The sequence below is a fragment of the Hippocampus guttulatus genome, chromosome 6 (assembly GCF_054856545.1).
Source record: "Hippocampus guttulatus isolate MCC_2025c chromosome 6, RoL_Hgut_1.0, whole genome shotgun sequence".
NCBI classification, from domain to species: Eukaryota; Metazoa; Chordata; class Actinopteri; order Syngnathiformes; family Syngnathidae; genus Hippocampus; species Hippocampus guttulatus.
Genome location: NC_141266.1, coordinates 20,268,009 through 20,289,732, shown reverse-complemented (window position 1 = coordinate 20,289,732; position 21,724 = coordinate 20,268,009). Strand labels below are relative to the sequence as shown.

At 45.1% G+C, this 21,724-nt stretch overlaps 1 protein-coding gene across 7 annotated transcripts; it reads left to right on the top strand.

The window, feature by feature from the left end:
• The first annotated feature begins 92 nt into the window (after positions 1 to 92).
• LOC147204032 (chondroitin sulfate proteoglycan 5-like) lies at positions 93 to 20,939 on the top strand. 7 transcript variants are annotated; one of them, XM_086114661.1, is made up of 7 exons: positions 93 to 588; positions 3,276 to 3,576; positions 6,520 to 7,387; positions 10,603 to 10,791; positions 14,088 to 14,241; positions 17,176 to 17,232; positions 20,240 to 20,939. In XM_086114661.1, exons 2-7 carry the CDS (start codon positions 3,369 to 3,371, stop codon positions 20,402 to 20,404), a joined length of 1,641 nt encoding a protein of 546 aa, XP_085970787.1. In that variant the 5' UTR covers positions 93 to 588; positions 3,276 to 3,368; the 3' UTR covers positions 20,405 to 20,939. The 7 variants fall into 7 exon arrangements, with proteins under 7 accessions (XP_085970787.1, XP_085970790.1, XP_085970793.1 ...); XM_086114664.1 differs by lacking the exon at positions 93 to 588 and adding an exon at positions 18,706 to 18,795 and having other exon boundaries at positions 1,994 to 3,576; positions 20,240 to 20,389; XM_086114666.1 differs by lacking the exon at positions 93 to 588 and adding an exon at positions 18,706 to 18,795 and having other exon boundaries at positions 2,001 to 3,576; positions 14,088 to 14,163; positions 20,240 to 20,389.
• Positions 20,940 to 21,724: the final 785 nt, after the last annotated feature.

The window sequence follows — 21,724 nt, the reverse complement described above, 5'->3', positions numbered from 1 at the left end:
TTGAATGTCCCATTGGCACGCAAAAATGTTTTAATCGTCACCATAATTCTTGTATTTCGTGTTTGTTTTAGGATATAGTGAATAGGCACCATATTGTGCTCATTAGACTCTTTAAAGAAACAAATGGGCCAGGCCGTTTTTAGATTAAAAAGAAGAAAAAGGTTATATCCATGTCATTTAATGTGTGTGAAATCTACGGGGGTGGGGTGCAGGGATATAGCGGAAATCTACTTCTAATTGTCGGCCATTGAAATGCATGTTGGCGATGAATAACGTTTTTAACCCAAAATCACAGGTAAACCTCCACTAAAAAATGGGTGCGGTATACTCAAAGAAAATATTTTGAAATGTGGAAATGAGCGTTTACATGATCATAAAATTCTGTAATATTTGTTGCATGATGGTAGCACTTTCTGATTGGTTCATTATTATTTAAAACATTTATCTCATTAAATTGATGTGTTACATATCAGGCATGACTGGTTCGCACGTCCGCTTCACTGCAGAGGTGCAGGGTTCGATTCCAGCTCCGGCCTTCCTGTGTGGAGTTTGCATGTTCTCCCCCCGGGCCCTGTGGATTTTCTCCAGGTATTCCCATTTTCTCCCATATTCCAAAAACATGCACGGCACCTTAATGGAACACTCTAAATTGTCTCACGGCATGAGTGTGAGCGCGGATGCTTTTTCATCTATGTGTGCCCTGTGACTGGCTGGCAACCAGTTCTGGATGTGTACCCTCGCTTACTGCCCAAAGACAGCTGGGATAGGCTCCAGCATACCCTTGTGAGGAGAAGTGGATTAGAAACTCGATGGATGGATGTTATATATCAATGTCATTGAAAACATATTTGGCAAATAGTCAATTTCCATATCCATGTGCATATACGCATGACGTGATGACAAAATGGTGAAAATAATCTGAGGCGTTAGCTAATCTTTCCTCCGAGTGGTACGTTGACGTCACCGCCGTTATGGAGAGTCCCGCGAGGTGGGGGAGAAGGGAATTTGGGGGGGGGGTCTCTTGGTGAATTAATTCAATGTTATCTTGTGGGTGTAACACCTACACAAGGGGTTGGGCAAAGTATGACCTGGAGGGGTCACATATGGCCTGCGCCTGTTTCTTAATCTGGCCCGCCAAGCATTTACATCCGCTGATTTCATCATCGTTTAGTGCACTAGTATTGACTGTTTTATTTTTTTCACTTCTAATGCAATATCAAACCCTTAATAGTACGCTGCGCTAGTAGACTTTTAAGACCCTACTAGCTGAACCAAAATTCCCACTAGAAGTTCTCCACTGTCCATAAAGCCAATTGAGGATTTTTTTTTAAATATCCAATTTTAGATCTATGTACTCTAGTACCTTCTTTGTCCACACTAGTAAAATGAATGTGCCTTCTTTTTGTTTTGTTTTTAAGAATTACTCGCAGGACTAGCATCCTCCGATTTTCACTTGCACCGGAACCTTTGCCTCACTAGTAACCAGTAATTGTCCTACTAGTAACGAAAAATTGCACACTTGAACGTGGACCTTCATGGGCTTTCCATAAACCTTTTTGAGTGTTAATTTGATATTTTTAATATCTAGTTTGAGGTCATTGTACTAGTCTGCTCTTTGTCCTCACTGGTAAGGCAGCTCAGCACACACTTGTAGAAAAATTCTTACTGATCTTTTTTTTCCCCCACTTCTGTATGACTTTCCACACGCTAGTGGGACAGCATCATTTTCCGTGCGCTACTAGTACTTCTAGTGAAGCGCTTGATGTTAACTAGATACTTAGTATCTGTACTTCCGATGAGGAGTATGAGTCCTTTTCCCAGTGCTGTGTAAAATGTAAGAGCGTGTTTGTTGTGGTTGGTGGTGGAGTGTTTTTAGGAAGGGGGAGGGGCCGCAGACGTGTGGAGCGAGGGGGTGCAAGCAAGAATTACTTCTGCTCTGGTTAGCAAACACAACAGAAAAGAAACAACAAAAAATAACATACATGTGGGGGGGCGGGTGTCGTGTGTGTGTGTGTGTGTCACAAGTTTGACATCACAACACTGCACCACTTGCACCCCCAAGCAGATACAGTATTGACACGTGCACTCCACGTTATGTGTGTGGTTCTACGTATAGTTCAGGTCAATAATAGTGTGGTCGTATGGTTCTATGCAAAACTGCTCTATATTGTGTGTTTCTATGTTTACACAGTGATAACCTTGGCGTACAACTCCTCTTATTCCATTAACAATCTTATCATCACGTTTCAAATCATCTTTCCGCATTGAAATGAATAGAAATGCCATTAATTTGTTCCAGCTCCTGCAAAAAGCCCATCAAAAAAAAAAAATTGGGAAATGTGTTTTGAATGAGGAAAATAGCGGTTACTCTATGCTTCATAAAATGCTGAAATAATGTTGGGAATGTAAGCGTTTGTGAATCATGATTTCATGCTTCATTGCTGTTTGCGATTGTGCTGCTCCTTCAGATGTTTTCCGTGACCACCAGGGGGGAGTCCAATACATCCATCCATCCATTTTCCGAACCGCTTGATCCTCACTAGGGTTGCGGGGGGTGCTGGAGCCTAAGAGTCCAATACACGTTGAAGAAAAGTTTCACAACTGAATGAATGCCCGTTTTTAACAATATGTAATGGAACGCATGAACATCATATATAAAGTTCACTGACCTATAAGAAGTAAAAGTATACGACACAGTGGACTTTTTTTAATTCAAGGTCTATTTATGATAAATCACTAAGATATTGCAGCACACAAATACTTTTCGAAATGGTTGTTTTTAAATTATTTGTGTACAGATACTACAAGAAGTATTTGACATTTGGAATGGATTTTAAAGCTTTCATTTTGTTTACCGGTAAGTATAATTCTTGCATCTTAGGGCAAAAAAAAACTTGGGTCATTCTTAAAGCCATGGAACACTTGCAATATATTTTTTATGTTGAGGGGTGAACCTTTGTAGGAAATAGTACTATCTGGCGATACTTGAAAACAGCGACTAGTTGAGTGAATTTCAGAGGATAGCCCCCCCCCCCCAATCAGCCAAATAGAGAGAGGTGTAAACAGTGAATAAAATACAACTAACCAAGCTGTCACTCATGTTTAGGAAGTTTTGAGAAGGGGAGGAGGGCGGATGAGGAGGATACGAAAGGAGGGGGAGGAGGAGTTGGGGACCAAAACACCAACCCCCTCCTTCCCCGTCCTCCCTCTCTCTCTCTCTCACTTCTCTCTCACTCCTCTCTCTGATTGTCTTCTTTCATTCCCGCCACTGTGAGTGAGCCGAGCTGGATCGCACCGAGTGAAGTCCCTGAACGCATCACCGCTCGTGGCTGGGGGGGCGATGGAGCCGTGAGCCGAACCAAGGGGCGATGCTGCTGAGTGAAGAAGACTCCTCTTGCTCCTCCTCCTCTTCTTCTTATTCGTCTTCTTCAAGCGCACGTTCCTGTGCTGTGGGCTGCGCGTGCACGCCGAGCATGGCGACCAGCTCGTGCACGGCAGGCTGCCGCCGACGCACGCGGATGGCGCGCACGTTACCGCCGCTGCTGCTGCTGCTGTTGCACTTTATCTCCGTGCACGGTAAGGAAGACTCACGCGCACGCCGCCTCCGCTGTCCGTCGACGCCGTGCCGCACGTGCACGGGGAAACGAGGTCACGTGACCAGACAGATGTTCACTTATTAGTACACTTGAAATCAGGTCAGCGTGGCGCGCGCGCGCTCGAGGCGGCCGCGGGACGCAGATGGATGTCGGCGTGTGCGCGCGCGGCACAAAGAGGCGAAGCGCAGATTAGCGTGAGCATGCATAATGCATGAGGGGAGGGGTGCGCGCACGCACGCACGCGCGCACGCGCGCACGGACATTCTGATACTCACAAAAGCGCGACGGCGGGCTCTTTGTCCACCAAGGGGGCCGCGCGCACGTCAAATAACCACGCGCTTGCACGAGACGCCGACAGCCTCAGCATGCCGAACTTGTTTACTGTGAATTCATCAGTAGATAGTTATTCTACTTCAGTCGACATTGGACATGCCCTTATGTGACTAAGTAAACGATGAAATGATTTTGTCAGCTACTCTTGATGTGATTTTTTTTTCAAATGTGAATCAAAGTTTTTTTTAATGTGACTCTTTATGTAACTCTGTGTGACTTGCTAAGTGAATTGGTGTATATCCGTTATAGTGATACGTTGACTTACTATATGACTGTGATAGGTGACTTAGTATTTGACTCAGAAGGTAACGAGGTAGCGGCCCGTTGGTCCAGTGGTTAGCACGTTAACCCCACCGTGCAGAGGTACGGTTCAACATCAACTGCGTGGATTTTCTCTGGGTACTCCGGTTTCCTCCCACATTCGAAAAACATGCATGGCAGACTGATTGAACACTCAAAATTGTCCCTAGATGTGTTTGTCTATGTCTGCCCTGCAATTAGCTGGCAACCGGTTCAGGGTGTCCGAAGACGGCTGGGATAGGCTTGAGCACCCCCCACGACCCTTGTGAGGATAAGCAGATCGGAAAATGGATGGATGGTAACTAAATAGTTTCCTAAGTGAGTCAGTAAAATATCTCACATGGAATGTGAATTGCTAAGTGATTTAGTATGCAGCTTGTTAAGTGGCTGAGCAAGTGACTCAGTCAGCAACTCGTTATGTGACTCAGTTTGTGGTTCAGTGCATGACTCAAGTTACTCAGTCAGTGTTTTAGTCAGTTACTGTGTATGTGACGAGGTAAGCATATTTGACTCAGTAATTGCCTTCGGATGGAACTCTGGAAGTGACTCGGTATTGACTCTGTATGCGAATTTTAATGTGTGGTTGTGCATATGTGTCGCCGTGAATGCAAATGGCCATTGATTAAAATGCAAAGCTAAGCTCACGCTACGCTACTTAGGTCATACATTAGTCGTATGCTAACAGACATGATTCATTCCAAAACCTGTCTCTGCTCACCTCCTTCTTCCCGGCACGCTTCAAAGGAACCCGGTGAACTCGAAGAAGTCATATCTGCATCCCGCTGCAGGAAGCGAGTTGTTGCCGTGGAAACTGCATCTCTCTTTGTTCGCATGTGTCGTTGTGAAGTAGTGTGCAGAATGCACCCTTGTTACGTAACCGGCAAACACAAACATACAAGGATGAAGAATGCATATCGATACACAGGTACCTTGACTCGCGCGTGCCCTCTTATAGTTATAAGATGTCAGTTAGTCGATTTTGCAGGTTTGTCTTTGTTACAATGAAGTGAAAAAAAAGAGTAATTGCATCAAAAATCGATATTGTGACGATTTATGTCAATACGGTATCGATACACTGCTATCAAATATCGGTATTACAATGTGATGTTATCTTTTATGATACGGGATCAATATAGCATCATCAAATATCAAAGTAGACATATATTGTGTCATCAGCTATTATTATTATTATTATTATATGTACCAGTGTGAAAGACAATTATTCTGGTGAATGAATGGCTACTGTTCGATGGATACACAGATTAGTACGACTTTCTGCCATCTAGCGGAAGAACATTTCATAGTTCTGCCTGTCACTATACATTACTGGCATAGATAGAGAAGCAAAGATGTATTATTTGTAGCACATAAATTGGAATTCTTATATCGTTCATACAGGAGGGATTATCACACGGCTGTTGCACGGCTATCGTTGGCAAACTTGTTGATGTTGTATCACAAGTAACTGCAGTTTCCTCAGTGTACTGCGTGTGTGTGTGTGTGTATGCGCATGTGCAGCGGTGAATTGTGGGATGTCTGCAAAGATTTAACCCGTGCATGACCTCAATGGTGAACTGAAAAATGACAACAAAGAGATCCGAAAGCTTTTCTGATACCAAAAAGCAGCAGATGTTCTGCTGTGCTTTGTGTTAGTGTGTGTGTGTGTGTTGGGATGTGAAGGGTGCGTTTCCATGACAACAGATGCTGCTGATCCAACTGGATGGAGGAACGTCACCCCATCATGCTTGCGCGCTTCTGTGAGACTGCCATCAAAAACCCAATAAAACATTTGGTTTTATTGGGTCCGCTCTGCGTTGACGACGTTCTTGTTTCCACCACATCAAAAAAAAAAAGAAGAAAAAATGTTTGAGAGCAGAGAACGATCCAAAGTGACTGAAACCACTTGGAGGAAGAAACATTTTCCACAACTCGGATTTCATGTCATCGGATCAGGATAAACTTAACTATCCCCTCGGGAAGCGGTTGCAACCAGCATACATACGTACTGTACGTACACATATGTGCAGATACATACGCAAATGTTCTACCTGGCACACATATATGCACGTAGTGTCCAACATGTAATGAATGTGTGTGTGCGTGAGTGTGTGTGTGTTTGTGTGTTGAAACTGATGATGGTGTCCTCACTAATCCTTAATCTGGACTCTCTTGTGTTGGAGTGCATTAGTCAATGACTCCTTTAATCCATCCCATAATGCCTCACCGGTCACGTGATGTCATCCGCGCGTGTCAGCGCAAGAGTTCACTTCCTATTTGTGTGTGTTTACAGGAGTCGTCACGGCGACCAACACCACCGAACTGGCCGCCGCCCTCAACGGGACCCTCCCGCTCAGCGAGCAGGAGGGTCCCACCGATGTCGAACGTGCTGTCACCATGGGAACCGGACCCAGCGGTTCCGTCACTGTGACGCCCAGGGCGGGCCGGGTGGTCCGGGGCGGTGGCGAGGAAGAGGAGCTAAGCAGCGGCATGTTTGGTGAAACGGCAGTGCCGGAAGCGGGTGGCGCGAAATCACCATCTCAGATCAGCCTTGATTCAGCAGAGACAGAGCTGCTGTTGCCGGGCAACCGTCTGCCAGCCGATGTGGTGAAGGAGGAGCCTCCGGCGCGTAGCGACCCGCCGTGGATCAACGCCAAAGACACAGCTGTGTTCGACCTGGACCGACCATCCACTGCCGCCCCGCTGCCTCCAGCCACCAACGCCGCCCAACCCGACGTCCTCCATGTGGACTTTTTCGATCCCGCCTCCCGTGGACGTCAACTGGATTTGGCCCCGCGTCCCACCACGTCGCTGGCCCACGAGCTCCAGGGCGGCGACCCGACTTCCTGGGCCATGCCGGACAGCTACGATTACCTGACCCCGTACGAGGACGGGGTGTCACCCACCGCTGATGAGTACCCCGACGCCACCACTGACAACGGCGGCTCTCGCGCTCGCCCCAAATTGGCAGGTCCCATCCCTTACCTGCCCAACGGCCCGCGGCGCGCCACCCCGGTGGACGGCTCCGATGGGATGGGCGGCTGTCGCCCGGGCTACCAGATGGTCAACGCCACTTGTCGCTCCCCATGCGACTTTGACCCCAACTACTGCTACAATGGAGGACAGTGTTACCTGCTGGAAGACGCCGGAACATTTTGCAGGTGACACACACACTTATCATCATACATGTAGCATATGCCGAACATATAGTACGTATAATGTATAAGCGTTCACCGTTTGCGTACCTCTGCTGAATTGCAAATTATAAGTGATCATTTGTTTTGTAGAGTTTTATTGTAGTATCCAGGCAAGTCCAGATTTCGGGTTACTCCCCTTCATTTTTGTTTCACTTTTCTCCACAACTTTTACGGCAGCATTGAGATTTACAGGAAGCATAATGCATAATATTTGAATGCAATAAGAGAGTCAGATTGAGCTCCGGTAGGCGTTGCCATAAAATAGAGAGAATCTAAGACATGTGAAGTTTCACCGAAGTAGAGATCATATGACATTTCTCTGAAATTCAGCTTGTCCGTCAATGTCGTTTCTCATTATACGTTAGCATTAAGCTAGCAGACTTTTTGTTTGCCAAAGTGATATGGTTAGGCTGGAACGTTTTATTGTTTGAATATAGAATATATGCGGGTTCACTGTCAACTGTCAGTGTGACGTGACACCAAATACATAATTTATGTGGTAGACGCGCCACATCATACATTTGACAAAGATGTGCCATCCAGAAGACATTTCACATGTGGCATCACACATTTATTGCATTAAATGAATGTGAAATGCTACATGTGACATCATAAATGTAACCCAGGGCATACCATCGATCTGACATCCTACACGTGACATACAGTATATGTGCCATCACACATGTTAAATACATGTAATACATGCAGTACATGCGTGTCTGTGGTGAGAGATGATTCAGGCATTCACACGCGAGACGTCAAAGTCAGGCATTGAACTGGAGAAGGAGAAAAAGAAGAAAGCATCAACAGATGAGAAGCATGCAGAGGTGGAGCACAAATTCAATGAGTCACAACTTTACAGCATTGCCAGCACTCTCGTGTGTGTGCGTGTGCGTGTGTGTGTGTGTGTGTGTGTGTCCGTGTCCGGCAGCTTGATATAATTAAGTTTGCATGCAGTGTGTATCCATTTTACATTTCATGGAAACACAAGGCGCAATAATAAAAACATCTGCATGGACACAGGCGCACACACGCACACACACACACACACACACACACAGCCTCAATGTGTGTGTGTGTGTGCGTGTGTGTGTGTGTGTATGTCTCAGGGTTCACTTCCAGTCAATGGGTTCATAGGTCAAAGACACAGGAGAGTTATGACTGCCAGTGAGATTACGACAAAAGACACATGCATGAACAGATTTGCGTGCACACACATGCACGCGCATGCACACACACACACACACAAAACCACTTTGTTTTTGCCAAAGACGTTTGACACGTTGCATTGGAAATACACACACATACACACACACACACACACAAACGCACACGCACACACACGGGCAGTGCTCCACTGTGTGTTTTAGCGCATACAAAACAAAGATATTTCTTCATTTTAAGTTAACAGTCACTCTCATTTGGAAAGCATATCTATAAATACATTTATTGCAATCTGGATTGATGTAATGGTAATGGTGGTCACAGGGTGGGAGGTGGGGTGAAGGCTGATGGGGAGGCCGACAGAGGGGAGGACAGATTGGGGGGGGGGGCGAGATGGCCTGAGGGGTGGAGATGAAGTGGAAGAAACATGTCAAATGTATCTTTTTATTCCTGTGTGTGATGGAATGAGAAAGATTCTGCTGCTCGGGCTGAGTTGCCATGACAACCAGAACATCCCCACCTCCCCCACTCTCCTCACTCTTTACTCCCCCTCACCACCACTCTCTTACATAAACCTTCTTTGTCCGCTAGTTTGTATTCATGCCCTCACTGACACACATGACCACTAAATGTGTCATCATGGTGCCGCCCTCACTGACCATGTAACACACTTAACAGGTCGTCATGGTAACATATCACGGTAACACAGTCATGTCATTGTGACACAGGGCATTTTGTGACGGTCACATGACATCAGCGTAACTAAACATGCCATCATGATAACAATAACATAATGTCATTATAGCGCAAAAATATCACTGTGGCTCATTGCAACATTACAAATGTCAATGTAACACTCATCATGTCATTGTGTTAACATTACAGCCATTGTCACATACATAGTCTTAGCACACATGTCATGGTAACCTGTCATCAATGCAACACAATTAATGACAATGTACAGCATGTTGTCATGGTAACACGCCCAATGTCAGGGTCACCCACATAGCATTTTGTCGTGGTAACTTACTCAGTGTCAATGAGTAACACACATGACATGTCAGCACATCGATGCGTTCAAGGTTAGTGTAACGCACTCAACGTTTCAGCAATGTAACACAATTTATGTCAATAACACACTTCGGGACCTATTTTAATGCCCAGCGCAAGGCTAGCTTGCAGTCTGACTGTGTGCGTGGCTTGAGTTTTCTTTCTTTTGGCATTTTCATAGACAGACGCAGTTAGAAATAGGAGTTTGCGCCATTGTGGGTGCGAACATTGCCGATTTGATTTCTCGCCAGTCGAAGTGGCTCACCTTCAAATTCAGCTCAGGTGAGGTGCATTGTCCAAATTGCGGAGATCGGCTTGCGCAAAGTATGTTTATAAGGAACTCCAAGAAGATCTCCTTTTGCGGATGTTGTCAGTCAAACACACTCAACGGCAAGACATGCCATTAGTGTAACACAGTCAATGTCTCACTGCTCTGCACCTTGTCACCATGGTAATACTTCAATGCTAGTGTAAAACCCTAAACGTCGACCTGGTAGCACACTCAATGTCAATGTAACATACTTAACATGTTACCATGACAACATAGGTGTGTCACATCGAGTGCGTTACAGCACCATGTTTAGAGTTCTACACTGAAATTGAGCATGTGACCACGAAACGTTCAATGTCAATGTCACACATTAATGAGTCTGTCACGGTAGAACACTTGACGCCAATGTTACTCACTAGATCTGACCACGAGGGATCTCGTGTTGCCACGATGAAACTGAGCAGCGGTGCAACATGCTTAAACTCTCACTATCAATGGAACACCGTCAACATTCTATCGTAGTCACAGACTCCACACGAATGTAACATGCTCAACGTCAATGAGACACACAATTAAAACTCACTTGACGTGCAGTAGCAGGAAGACACTAGATGTCAGTGTAAGGCGCTAAGTACATCGTCACGGTAACACAATGGAGGTCAGGCCTGTTCATGATCATTCCTCCACCCTCCAGGTGCAACGTTCAGGACTACATCTGGCACAAGGGTGCCCGCTGCGAGGCCGTGGTGACAGAGTTCCAGGTTATGTGTTTGGCGGTCGGTGCATCGGCCGTGGTGGTCCTGCTGCTCTTCATGATGGTGGTCTGCTTCGCCAAGAAGCTTCACATACTCAAGATGGAGAATAAGAAGCTGCGCAGACGCAGGTGAGGTGGCCGTGTCGTCACATACAGTAAATACAAAACACCTGACTCAAATATCAAAACTTCATGAGTTCATATTCACCCCCTCCAAATCTTTGAGCCGCTGAAAACTAAAGAGGTCTAACTCCATTGTGGCCCTTTTGCAGGAGAATGATTTCACATTTTATGACGGCCGCCCGGTGGCTTACGCTAAGGGCTCTATTTTCGTGTCCAGTTTAAGTCGAGCGCAAGGCGCTTAGTCTGAGTTAAGAATGGGTTTTGGTATTTTTGCAGATGCATGCTGCTTGACTCATTTGGAAAACAGGCGTTGTGGGCGTGAACTTGATTAGCTGTCAAATGAACCAGCTCCTCTCATTCCCTTTAGCATCAGTGTGAGATGGGCGCAGTCTTTGACATGGCTGGAGCAGATAATGATTTGCTCGAGTCTACCCAATGTATGTTTATAAGGAACTGCAAGCAGACCTCCACAGGTGGATAATGTCAGGAGACCAGATCACAAATCTGTGAAGTGGGTGCTTATAGACCGCCTTAAAAACAAACAGCTGACATATGATTCCTTGCTTCTGAGTATGACGCTGCTGCTGCGTGCGTGCGTGCGTGTGTGTGTGTGCGCGTGGGTGTGTGTGCGCGTGGGTGTGGTTGTTTCACAACACAAAAGACTACTTTGCCATTAATGAGAGGTTAGCAGCATCTTGTGGAATATTATGGCATTACAAAGAGAGCACACAAATAAAGAACAAAATTAGTCAAAATTAAGACTCAAATAAAACTACAAGTTCGGATTCAACTCCTGTATGTGAGTCAAAACAATGAACTCGTTGGCGTGACTTTACTTAATTTGTGTGCGGCATAGTAAATGCTGAATGCTGCAAACTGCTGCGTCACCATGTTTGCTTTGAACTCGAGGTTTCACTGACTGACCCTGACTTTGGAGACGCCAAAGCCCTACTAGGGCAATATCCATTTAGCACAATCTTTCAAAGCTATCTAACATTGGCTTGTTTTTTATAATGCATTCCTATATTTTGGCTAATATTATGCACAAAAAAAAAAAAAGCTCAATTAGCTCATGATAACAACTGAATAAATACACCTTAGTTGTATGCAGATTGCAATGTTGGGATTAAAAGTAAAAAGTCATCACAAAAATAAATACTGAAGTAAAGTACAGATACCTGGGAAATCGACTTAAGTACAGTTACACATTTTCAACAAATCGGTGAATTTGTAAATAGGTGTGAGTTCATTGTACGGCGTTTATAGTCATCCCCAAAAGAATAACATGGCCGTTGCCAATAAGGTGCCCAACTTTATGTACGCTCTGTATACTCTAAATGTCGGATGACGCCCAGGTGCTAAAATGGCGTCTCCTCCTTCTTCTTCCAATTCCCGTTGGCGAGATGTGAGAAAAAGATGGCGAGGTGAGGAGGAGGATGGGATGGAGGAAGTGGACTGAATGTAAAATGCAGTGAGGTGACAGTGAGATTGGGGGAGTGGGGGCTGAGACGGTTGGGGGGGGGGGGTTCTGTGCAGGCGGGGGCGGATGCTTGGCCGAGTGTTTTCGCAGCCGTCTCCATGGCAACCAGGCAGCAGCTCTCTGGAATCGAACATGCAAATGTGAAGTGGCGAAGCGCTCGGTCGCCGGCTCCCACGCTCGTCTGAAATTTTTGGACCGTTGGGAGATGGCTCGGGGAGGGGTGGGGGGCGGGGGGGGCGATGGCAATGCGGGGGGCTAACATGATGATGATGATGAAGGCGAGGAGATGCCGCGAGCCAGGAGAGAGATTTTGACAAAGAGAAAAGATGATGTCATGGCTTCGCCGCATCCAGCTTGAAAGTAGGGCAGTCGGAGAGGGTGGGGGCGAGGAGGGAGGGGAGGAGGGGCTGACCTACATGCAGCTGTGCAACTTTGAGGGGGCGATGCGGGAGGGGACGCGGGGTGGATGGAGGAATGATACCCTCATCGAGAGTCGGAAGAAGAGGAGGAAGGGGGAGAGGAAGATGTGGTGGGGGGGGTGGGTTGGGGAAGAAGTAAGGCAGCATGAAAGTAGATAGTAGGAGGCGAAGAGAAGATGGAAGCATAGTTGCAAGTAAGGAAGCAAGAGAATTGAGGAGGAAGCGAGCAAGGAGGAAGGAGGGGGCCAGAAGGAAGTGAGGAGTCGGTCAGAAGTAAGGGAGCAAGAGAAGTGAATTGGAAGTTGGTGGGAATTAAGAAGGAAGAAAGTCAACTCAACTCGTCTCATTTGATAACATCAGTTTGGCAGCACAATTCTTCAACATAAAAGCTCCAACGGTTGGGCACCCCCAGTTAAAGTTTACTGTCAAACCATACATTAAACACACACACACACACACACACACACACACACACACACACACATACAAAACCACGATATATATTTTAAACAACCAAACTAATTTAACTCAGGAAAGCCCCTGCTAGCTTAATGCCAACACGTAATGGAAAGAGACATTGATGGGTAGCATCGATTGGTCATGGTGTTGGTTTAAGCAACACTCGACTGAACTGAACTGAACTCAACACAACTTTATTTAAAGATCACTTTAAAAACATGCTTAGCTGCATACAAAGTGCTGTACATAAAGTAAATAAAACGTATCAAATCAATGACCGTTAAAACAATAAATTAACAGCAAACACAATGAAAACACTAAAACAATACAGAGTCAAAGCCGAGTCAAAAGCCAAAGAAGAAAAAATGTGGTTTGACGCGAGTTGTAACAATTTAAAAAAACATAAAAGGTGGCGCAACACATGTAGACAGAAAACATCACAGTACTGAACAGGCATATGCTCTCACTCATTTTGTCTTTGTGACTGTATTTACTGTCCCCAGTGGCCAAGATGACCATAGCAGAAAGAACGGTGCAACACATACTGTATTTAATTTATGCATTAAATCATAGTGCAAATATCGTTTAAGTTTTTACATTTTCTTTAATCATTTTTTAATTGCTGTACTTTTACTTGTATCTACTACAATATTATCGAGTTCTATTTTGCTGATAAAAAAAAAAAAACTTTTTTTCATGGAGCGGCTTAGTGATATTTATTTTAATGGTGGAAGATTTAGACCTACGACACTACTGCATTTTGATACTGGTCACTTGTAGCGCTCATTTTTTTTTTTAGGTGCTACTTGGTGCACGAGTGGTTCTTTGAATGTTGATGTTTTGCATCACAGATGAAAAGTTTGCTTCTTCTTTCTTGCTCTCTTTCCTTCCTCTTTGCTTCTTCATCTTCTTCTTCCTGGTTGGTGTGTGTGTCGCCCTTGCAGTAAGTACCGGCCCACGTCGGAGGCTCACAATGATAATTTCTCGCTGTCCACCATCGCTGAGGGCTCCCACCCAAACGTAAGGAAACTGTGCGACACCCCTCCTAACGCCCCCCATGCCCGTGCATTGGCTTACTATGATAACATTATCTGTCAGGTAACGTGCCCCCGCCGCTCTCTTCTTCCCTTTTTCTGCATCTGACTCCTCCCCTTTCCCTACCCCTCCCCACCCCGACGCATGGGCATGAGTACCCCCAAGTAGAGAGACTCAGTCTGAGGCCAGCGGGGAGGCGGGAGAGGGTAGTGATGGATGGCGGGGGTGTGGGGGGTCGGGGAGGTTTGCCCAGGAGGACGGCGCCTGACTGTTGAATGAAGAAAGCGGTTCATATACAAAGCTGTTCATGTACATTATCTCACAAAAGTGTGAACATCCCCTCATTTTTGTAAATATTATATTCCATCTTTTATTAAAACTGAATAAATGACACATTTTTTAAAGTAGTCAGTGCGCAGCCTGTACAACTGTGTAGTTAAAATAACCCGACACGCGGCCTTTTGCACATCCATTTTTCATTCAAGGGCACCAAGTAAACCTTGAGTTTCATCTATTCCTCCCAATATGTCTGTGAGCAAGCCATTCAAATTTTTGCCACATTGTGACATCAGAATGGGGCTAATTTAAATAATCCTGCCTCCATACCGAGTTTCTTAGCCAATGACATGATAATTTTCCCTAGACAAAGTTCCAGAGAGAAAGTTTCACTTGGGTCCAAATCATTGTCAGCTCAAAGCTAAAAGGGAAGAAGAGTGACAGTGTCAGCGCATATTAGCGTCTGACAGTTTTACCAGCATTACTTCTGAAAGTAATGTTTGACCATGTCATGCATGGCACATAAATTAATTGACAAATGTAATTTGTTGATTTACTGATGAAAATTCATAAATGTTAGCCCAAAAAAATGGATCATGTGTGTCCTTTAAAACATAGCATCACAAACAATTATGTCACAGTCAAGCTCCGCCTTCTTTCCCTCAATCCTTCACTCCCCGCTGCCGCATCCATCTTTCTCTCCAACCTGTGGTCTCCGTTTGCCTCTCTGCTCGGTAAGTCAAGGCTCGACATGCGCCACCTGGTGGCCATGCCCGCCACTGCAGCTCTGCTTCGTTAACAAACTGTCTCGTTTATCCTGATAGTGGGCGTTACAAGGGGCGGGGCCGGGTGACATCATCCAGTATGGACCTATCAGGATAAACATCTGAGATGCAAGCCCACTCTGAGATTCCACTAACACTAGCATGGTTAGCCGTTAGCATAACATTAGCTGAGCATGATGTCCCCGCAGGATGGCGTCAGGAAAAAAAAAAGTCATGCTAATATATTCTCATGTTCTGTTTGGAATGTTTTTTACGCCATTCAGCGAGCTCAGTTGGTAGCCGCATGGGTTAGCTTAGCTTTGCGTTACAAGTATTTGGTGTGGGGTTTTTTTTTTTTTTTGGTCTGCATTTTGGTAGAAGTGGTACCACCTCTAACAGCCCATCACTCTTTAGCTCTTTGCTAACTTTTCAAAGCAAACTCAACAAAGAACATTCTCCCAACTTTGCTGTCACACATGAAAATAACACTTGCAGGGTTAAATGCTACAATAGCATTAGCTTAACATAATTGGATCATAGGTTATGCCAAACAATAAAAAAAAAAACATGCCATGCTAGCATGGTCTCATGTTCTCTTTGGAATGTTTTGAATCGTCAGAGGGTGTGGTGGGTGACGGGAGTGGATTGGGGGCAGGGAGGGGGTGGGCGGCAGATGTGGCAAATCAAGGTCCAGAAAGTAAAAACCCTGCCACGGTTTGTCTTTAGCCACAGGTATTTCTACTCAATCGGTGGGAAAACCATCTGCCTGAGTTGAAGCCAAACTGTATCAGGTTTTTTTTTCTTTCTGGACTTGGATTTGCCATCTCTGGCAGTTGGTAGCCACAAGGGTTAGGTTAGCTAAACACTACTCTTTGGCCTGTTTTTTTTTGAGTGAAATAAATGCTACCACCCTGGAACACCCCATTACTACATTTGTTCCCTGCTAACACTCCAAGCAAATAACATTTTCACAACTCTCACCCACAAAGACTGGGAATAAATATGTATCTTCATCACATCTCCCTTAAAGTCTTTTTACCTCACAACATTTCCAAAAAAATCACACTAAATAAAAGCTACACTTACTCCCTGAACCACTAAAAATATAATTGATTGAATGTGTTTCATTGCTAACAAGCGTGTTCATTTTCCATTTAAAATAACTTATGCTAATGTCCTTAGCATTGCAAATGAAAACAGAGGCCATCTTGTTGTGCTGTAGCTAATTCACCTGACAAGTATCACACAGACATTGCGTTTGTGTAATTTGTAAAAACACACCAATGTATTTATGTCAGTAGCATCAGGCGCTAAAACGCGAGCCGTGTATACAATAAATATGATCGCAACTAAAACATGAATGAGACATTCATCTCTGAAATAAAAACGGATCAATTAACATTAGCTAACATTAACTTAATTAGGGCGGCCCGGTAGTCCAGTGGTTAGCACGTCGACTTCACAGTGCAGAGGTACCGGGTTCGATTCCAGCTCCGGCCTCCCTGTGTGGAGTTTGCATGTTCTCCCCGGGCCTGCGTGGGTTTTCTCCGGGTACTCCGGTTTCCTCCCACATTCCAAAAACATGCATGGCAGGCTGATTGAACGCTCTAAATTGTCCCTAGGTGTGAATGTGAGTGTGGATGGTTGTTCGTCTCTGTGTGCCCTGCGATTGGCTGGCAACCGATTCAGGGTGTCCCCGGCCTACTGCCCGAAGACAGCTGGGATAGGCTCCAGCACCCCCCGCGACCCTAGTGAGGATCAAGCGGTTCGGAAAATGAATGAATGAATGAATGAATAACTTAATTAGTATAGCATTAGCACCTCTTTCTTCACTTCCTGTCTGCCTCGTTCTTCTGGCTCTAAGCGCCAACTCTTTTGTCTCCTGCACCGTCGTCCTGACAACAATGCCTTTCCGTCTTTGAGGAGTGTAACCTTTGAACCCCCCCCCCCCCCCCAGAAAACCATGAGCAGATACACCTGGGAGTGTAAGACCAAAGAGGAGTCCGACTGCGAGGTAAGACCATAAACCCCTCCGCCCCTGTTCCCCCTTGTCCCACCACGCTGTCAGTTAGCCCTGCCCCGCCACACCTTTCTAAACAGACCTGTCAATCAATCAATCAGTCACTAAATCAATCAATCGCCTCAACTGTCACTGCACATCTACACTGAGATACCTTAATACATTATCATGACCAAATATGAGAAGAAGGAAATGTGAGTAGGAAATAACCAGGTAGAGAGAAGTAATTAAAAGGAAATTAGCAGAAAATGAGCAGGAAGTAAGACGGAAGTGAGCGTGAAGTGAGAGAGAAACGAGAAGGAAATGATCTGGGAATGAACACGACGTGAAATGTGCATGAGTAGGGAGTAAGAGAAAAGTAAGCGCAGTCTAAAAATAACCCGGACGTGTAATGGCGCCTACTTTCCGTCGCGGCGACTAAACTCAGCAGCAGCCATCTTGTGTTGCCACTTTTATGTGTACTCAAAATGATTCTAGACTGATTTTGCTTTGGTGTACTCATCATATAGTCAGAATGAAATGAAATGGAATAAATGAAACAATAATAATAATGAAGTCCATCACGAAAAAAAAAATTGTACATTAATAATAGGAGACTGTCACTGTGAAACATAAAGCTAACATCTGTAAGGCACGATTGACGATACTGAGATAATATACTCTGAATGGTCGATGCAGCAGTTAAGTTTGTCCTTTGCTAGGGTTCTGATTACTCAATACAGGGATCGTGGTAGACAACACACACGATCAACGTGTTTTCGGCGAAAAGCAAGCCAAATTTGTCATTAACAGTGGCAATGCAAGATGGCTGCCCTCTGACTTCAGCCGCGAGAGGCCACTGTGAGTCCAGGTTCTTTTTAGATGTCCGTAGAAGTAAGCAAGAAATTAAAAGGATGTGAGTCAAGTTGGTAGGGAGAGAGGGCGCGTAAAGAAAACAAGATGGAGATCATCAGGAAGTAATCAGGAAATGAGAGGTAAGCAGGAAGTGACTAGAAAGTATGGAGGAAATCAGAAAAAAGTGAGCATAAAGTGCAAACAAAGCTGAATTTTATCGGGAAGTTTCCAGGAAACTGTACGGAAATATGCAGGAACTTGGAAGAAAGTAAGCAGGAAGTGAGTAGAAAAAATTAAAAGATAATTCTTGTTCAGTAAAATAGTCAGCATCCAATCGAGCATTAATTAAACAGAAAGATCAAACTTGGTTCAAACGGGAGTCGGGGCGGGGGAGTCGTTGGTCTGCCCAGAGTGTGCGTGTGCCTTCATCATCATCACCATCAAAACGTTTTTTATCTCTGTTCCCCACCTCCCCTGCAAAAAAAAAAAAAAAAAACGCTGGAAACTCCTCGTGATTCTGTGCCTCCCACCCTACCGCCAAACCCAGCTCCCCGCAACCGCCACTAACACCACCCACATGCACCGCCACCAAAGCCCAACAAGTCAAAACAAAAACCCCAAAACGTTTTCCAGTTTCACGCTGACGGGAGGAAAGAAGGCTCGTACCCCGTAACCATGGAAGTCACGTACCCGCACGTCCTGCCCGAAGTTACGATCTAGCCGGTAAATCCACTTTTTGTCACATGACACACACGTATCACTCACATGAACAATTTTTTTCCCTTGAGTGTGTGTATTATGAGGATATGTGTGTGTGTATGTGAGTGATGATGCGGGTCATGAAAGTGAATTAAAAAAATCAATAAATAAACAGTCCTTCAAACATTCTGATGGTGGTACCCACAGAAGACCCCCATGGGCAACATAAGTGTTCACTTGGGGGAGCGGGAGGGGCAAACGGTGTTGGGGGTGGAGGTGGGGCATGAGTCAATATTTTATAAGTGGTGAGTATTATTAGGGTTGTGGGATGGAAAACTTGTTGCATGTGGATGTGCATGTGCTTCCTGGTTTGTCAGAATGGGCTGAGGGAGGTTGATGGGTGGGGGAGGGTGGGTTGGGGTGTGGGTTCACCTTTTCTATCAACGGAATATCATGATACATACATGTACGTTATCATGCCCCTCAGCAAGATACGTGACATGACATTACAAAACGTACCTAATGACATGATATGAGACGTGTTACGTGACGTTACAAAGCTTACATCACCATACTGGCATTAAAATTAGTTTCACATGTTTCCCAGTGTTGACTTGTTACGTACCACTGGCTGCGTTACACACGTTACATGTATGACATGGCATTACACGCATTTCATTAGGACACACGTCTCACATGATGTCACGCAATGTCACACTTGTTACATACCGGTACATGGGTTGCACATGCATCAGACAATTACTCAATGACGATTGGGAGCATGACGGTGTCACAAGCATTATATGACACGCATTTCATGACTTACACATGTTACACATGTGTGAGACATGTGTAACATGATGTCATCCACATTTCATGACCTTCAAGTGTTACAGGCTACGTTGCTAATATGACAACAGGGTCCATGACGAAGTTACAAGCATTACATGATGCTACACACGTTACATGACTTGTTGTTACAGTATACACAGGCTTCACACATGCCCCCCCCCCCGCCATCCCACCGTAGACTGGAAAAAAAACTGGACAGGATCATGACAATTAGATGTGTTACGTGGGATAACAGGCCTTGCAATTTGGGTATTCAACACAAATAATATAATTTAACGATTCTGACGTCACGTCAATGCTACAAGTCACGTAATGACAAGAATATGAGAATGTTACAAACATTCCACAGTGTTACACGTTATATGACTTAGAGGGGTTAGGTGACATTTCATGTTATATGATGTGTTAGGTGACGGACCAGATCTTTCATGTAGTACATGACGTTACAAGCTTAATATGACGTTACACACGTATCATGACTTCCACATTACTGTGACAGGATATTTGACGCCTTGCATGATTGAGGCGATCATATGTTACCATTGTACTGGGGGGGGTCTCTGTGCTAATTCCACTTTCTACCTTCCCCACTTCACCCTTCTCCTCCTCATGTCAGGATGATCCCAATTCCCAGAATAAACTGGAGGAGCCGGTGAAGGCCCCGCCCAAGGAAGACGACGCCCTGAACATCCACAACGCGCTGACGCCCAAACATGACAACCACAAGTTGCTGGGCGAAGACGACTCGGAGGTCAACTCCCTGCAGAACAACATGATGTGAAAAATACACTTTTTCACCAACACACCGACCGCTGTCCATCGACCCACTCGCGCCCGCCACGCCGCTCCCCACGGGTTCCTCGAGCAGCCGCGCCAACGCTGCTCACCCAAACCCGTTCTCGTCCTGTTGCCCCTCCATCATCACTTCACTATCTTGTTGCTGTCACTTAACTGCCCCTTACCTCTTTCACTACACACACACACACACACACACACATGCACACACACACACACCTCCCTGCCTGCATCGTTGTATTTTGTAAAAAGATTCCAGAATTCCAGCGTGTGTAAACGTGGTCAAAAGAAAAAGCTACTGAGAGGTTTTGATGTTTGTTGACTAATCCAGTGAGTGTTTATAAATATTGCAAACAAATCAGATCGATGGATCGACTTCAAACACGACGTGTCTTGTTTTCTTTGATGTGATTTCTAATCCTTTGATGTACTTTTACTGTTTTTATTTTCTACTCTTTCAACCAACGAGAAACAACAAACGAGATTCCGACACTTGTTGAAATAAAACCTTTTTAACATGACCGTTGTCTGGCTGTCTGTTCTCCGTTCACACATTCACACGCGAGCCCTTTCATGCTGTCACACCAGAATGACATCAAATTATCTGAAGGGGGGAAGCCGCAACACTCGAATGACATCGCATGAATTTTGCGAGCTACACACACAACAATGCATGATATCGCAGGTGTTACGTGGCTTTACTGGGCTTGCATTCTTTTATTTTATTCTGTTTAATCAGGTAAAGCGGCTGAGTATATCCCCTCTTTACCTGGCATCGCCTAATGGCACGTCCGTTACATGTTCTGTCTATTTTTTTAATGTAAATTATACATTTCACCCGCGTGACCTGATGTTACGCATCTTTTACGTGGAGTCACATAACAGTGTTACAGGAAATCTGTGAGTTACATGGCGGTACTTGTCAGTCCAGGACGTTACACAAGTCGACACAAATTTGCTCATGTAAAACATTCTCGGCACATCAAAGAAAGGACAGAGTATCTGTGTTTTCAGTTTTAAAAATTGTCGACTGGATTCTGGATTCAGAAGAAAGAAAATGCACACACACACACACACACACACCATTTTGTTTCAAGACGTCCTGAGCTTCTTTCCCAACATATTTGCATATGAACCCCCCCACCCCACCCCCACACACACACACACACAGCATACAGAGCGCGCCATTCAGGTGGTTGCACGCTTACATTCATATGTGCACAAAGCATCTGACAGTTCACACGCTTTCAAACCATACAATAACACACACACATCCGCACCCACGCACACACACACACACACACAC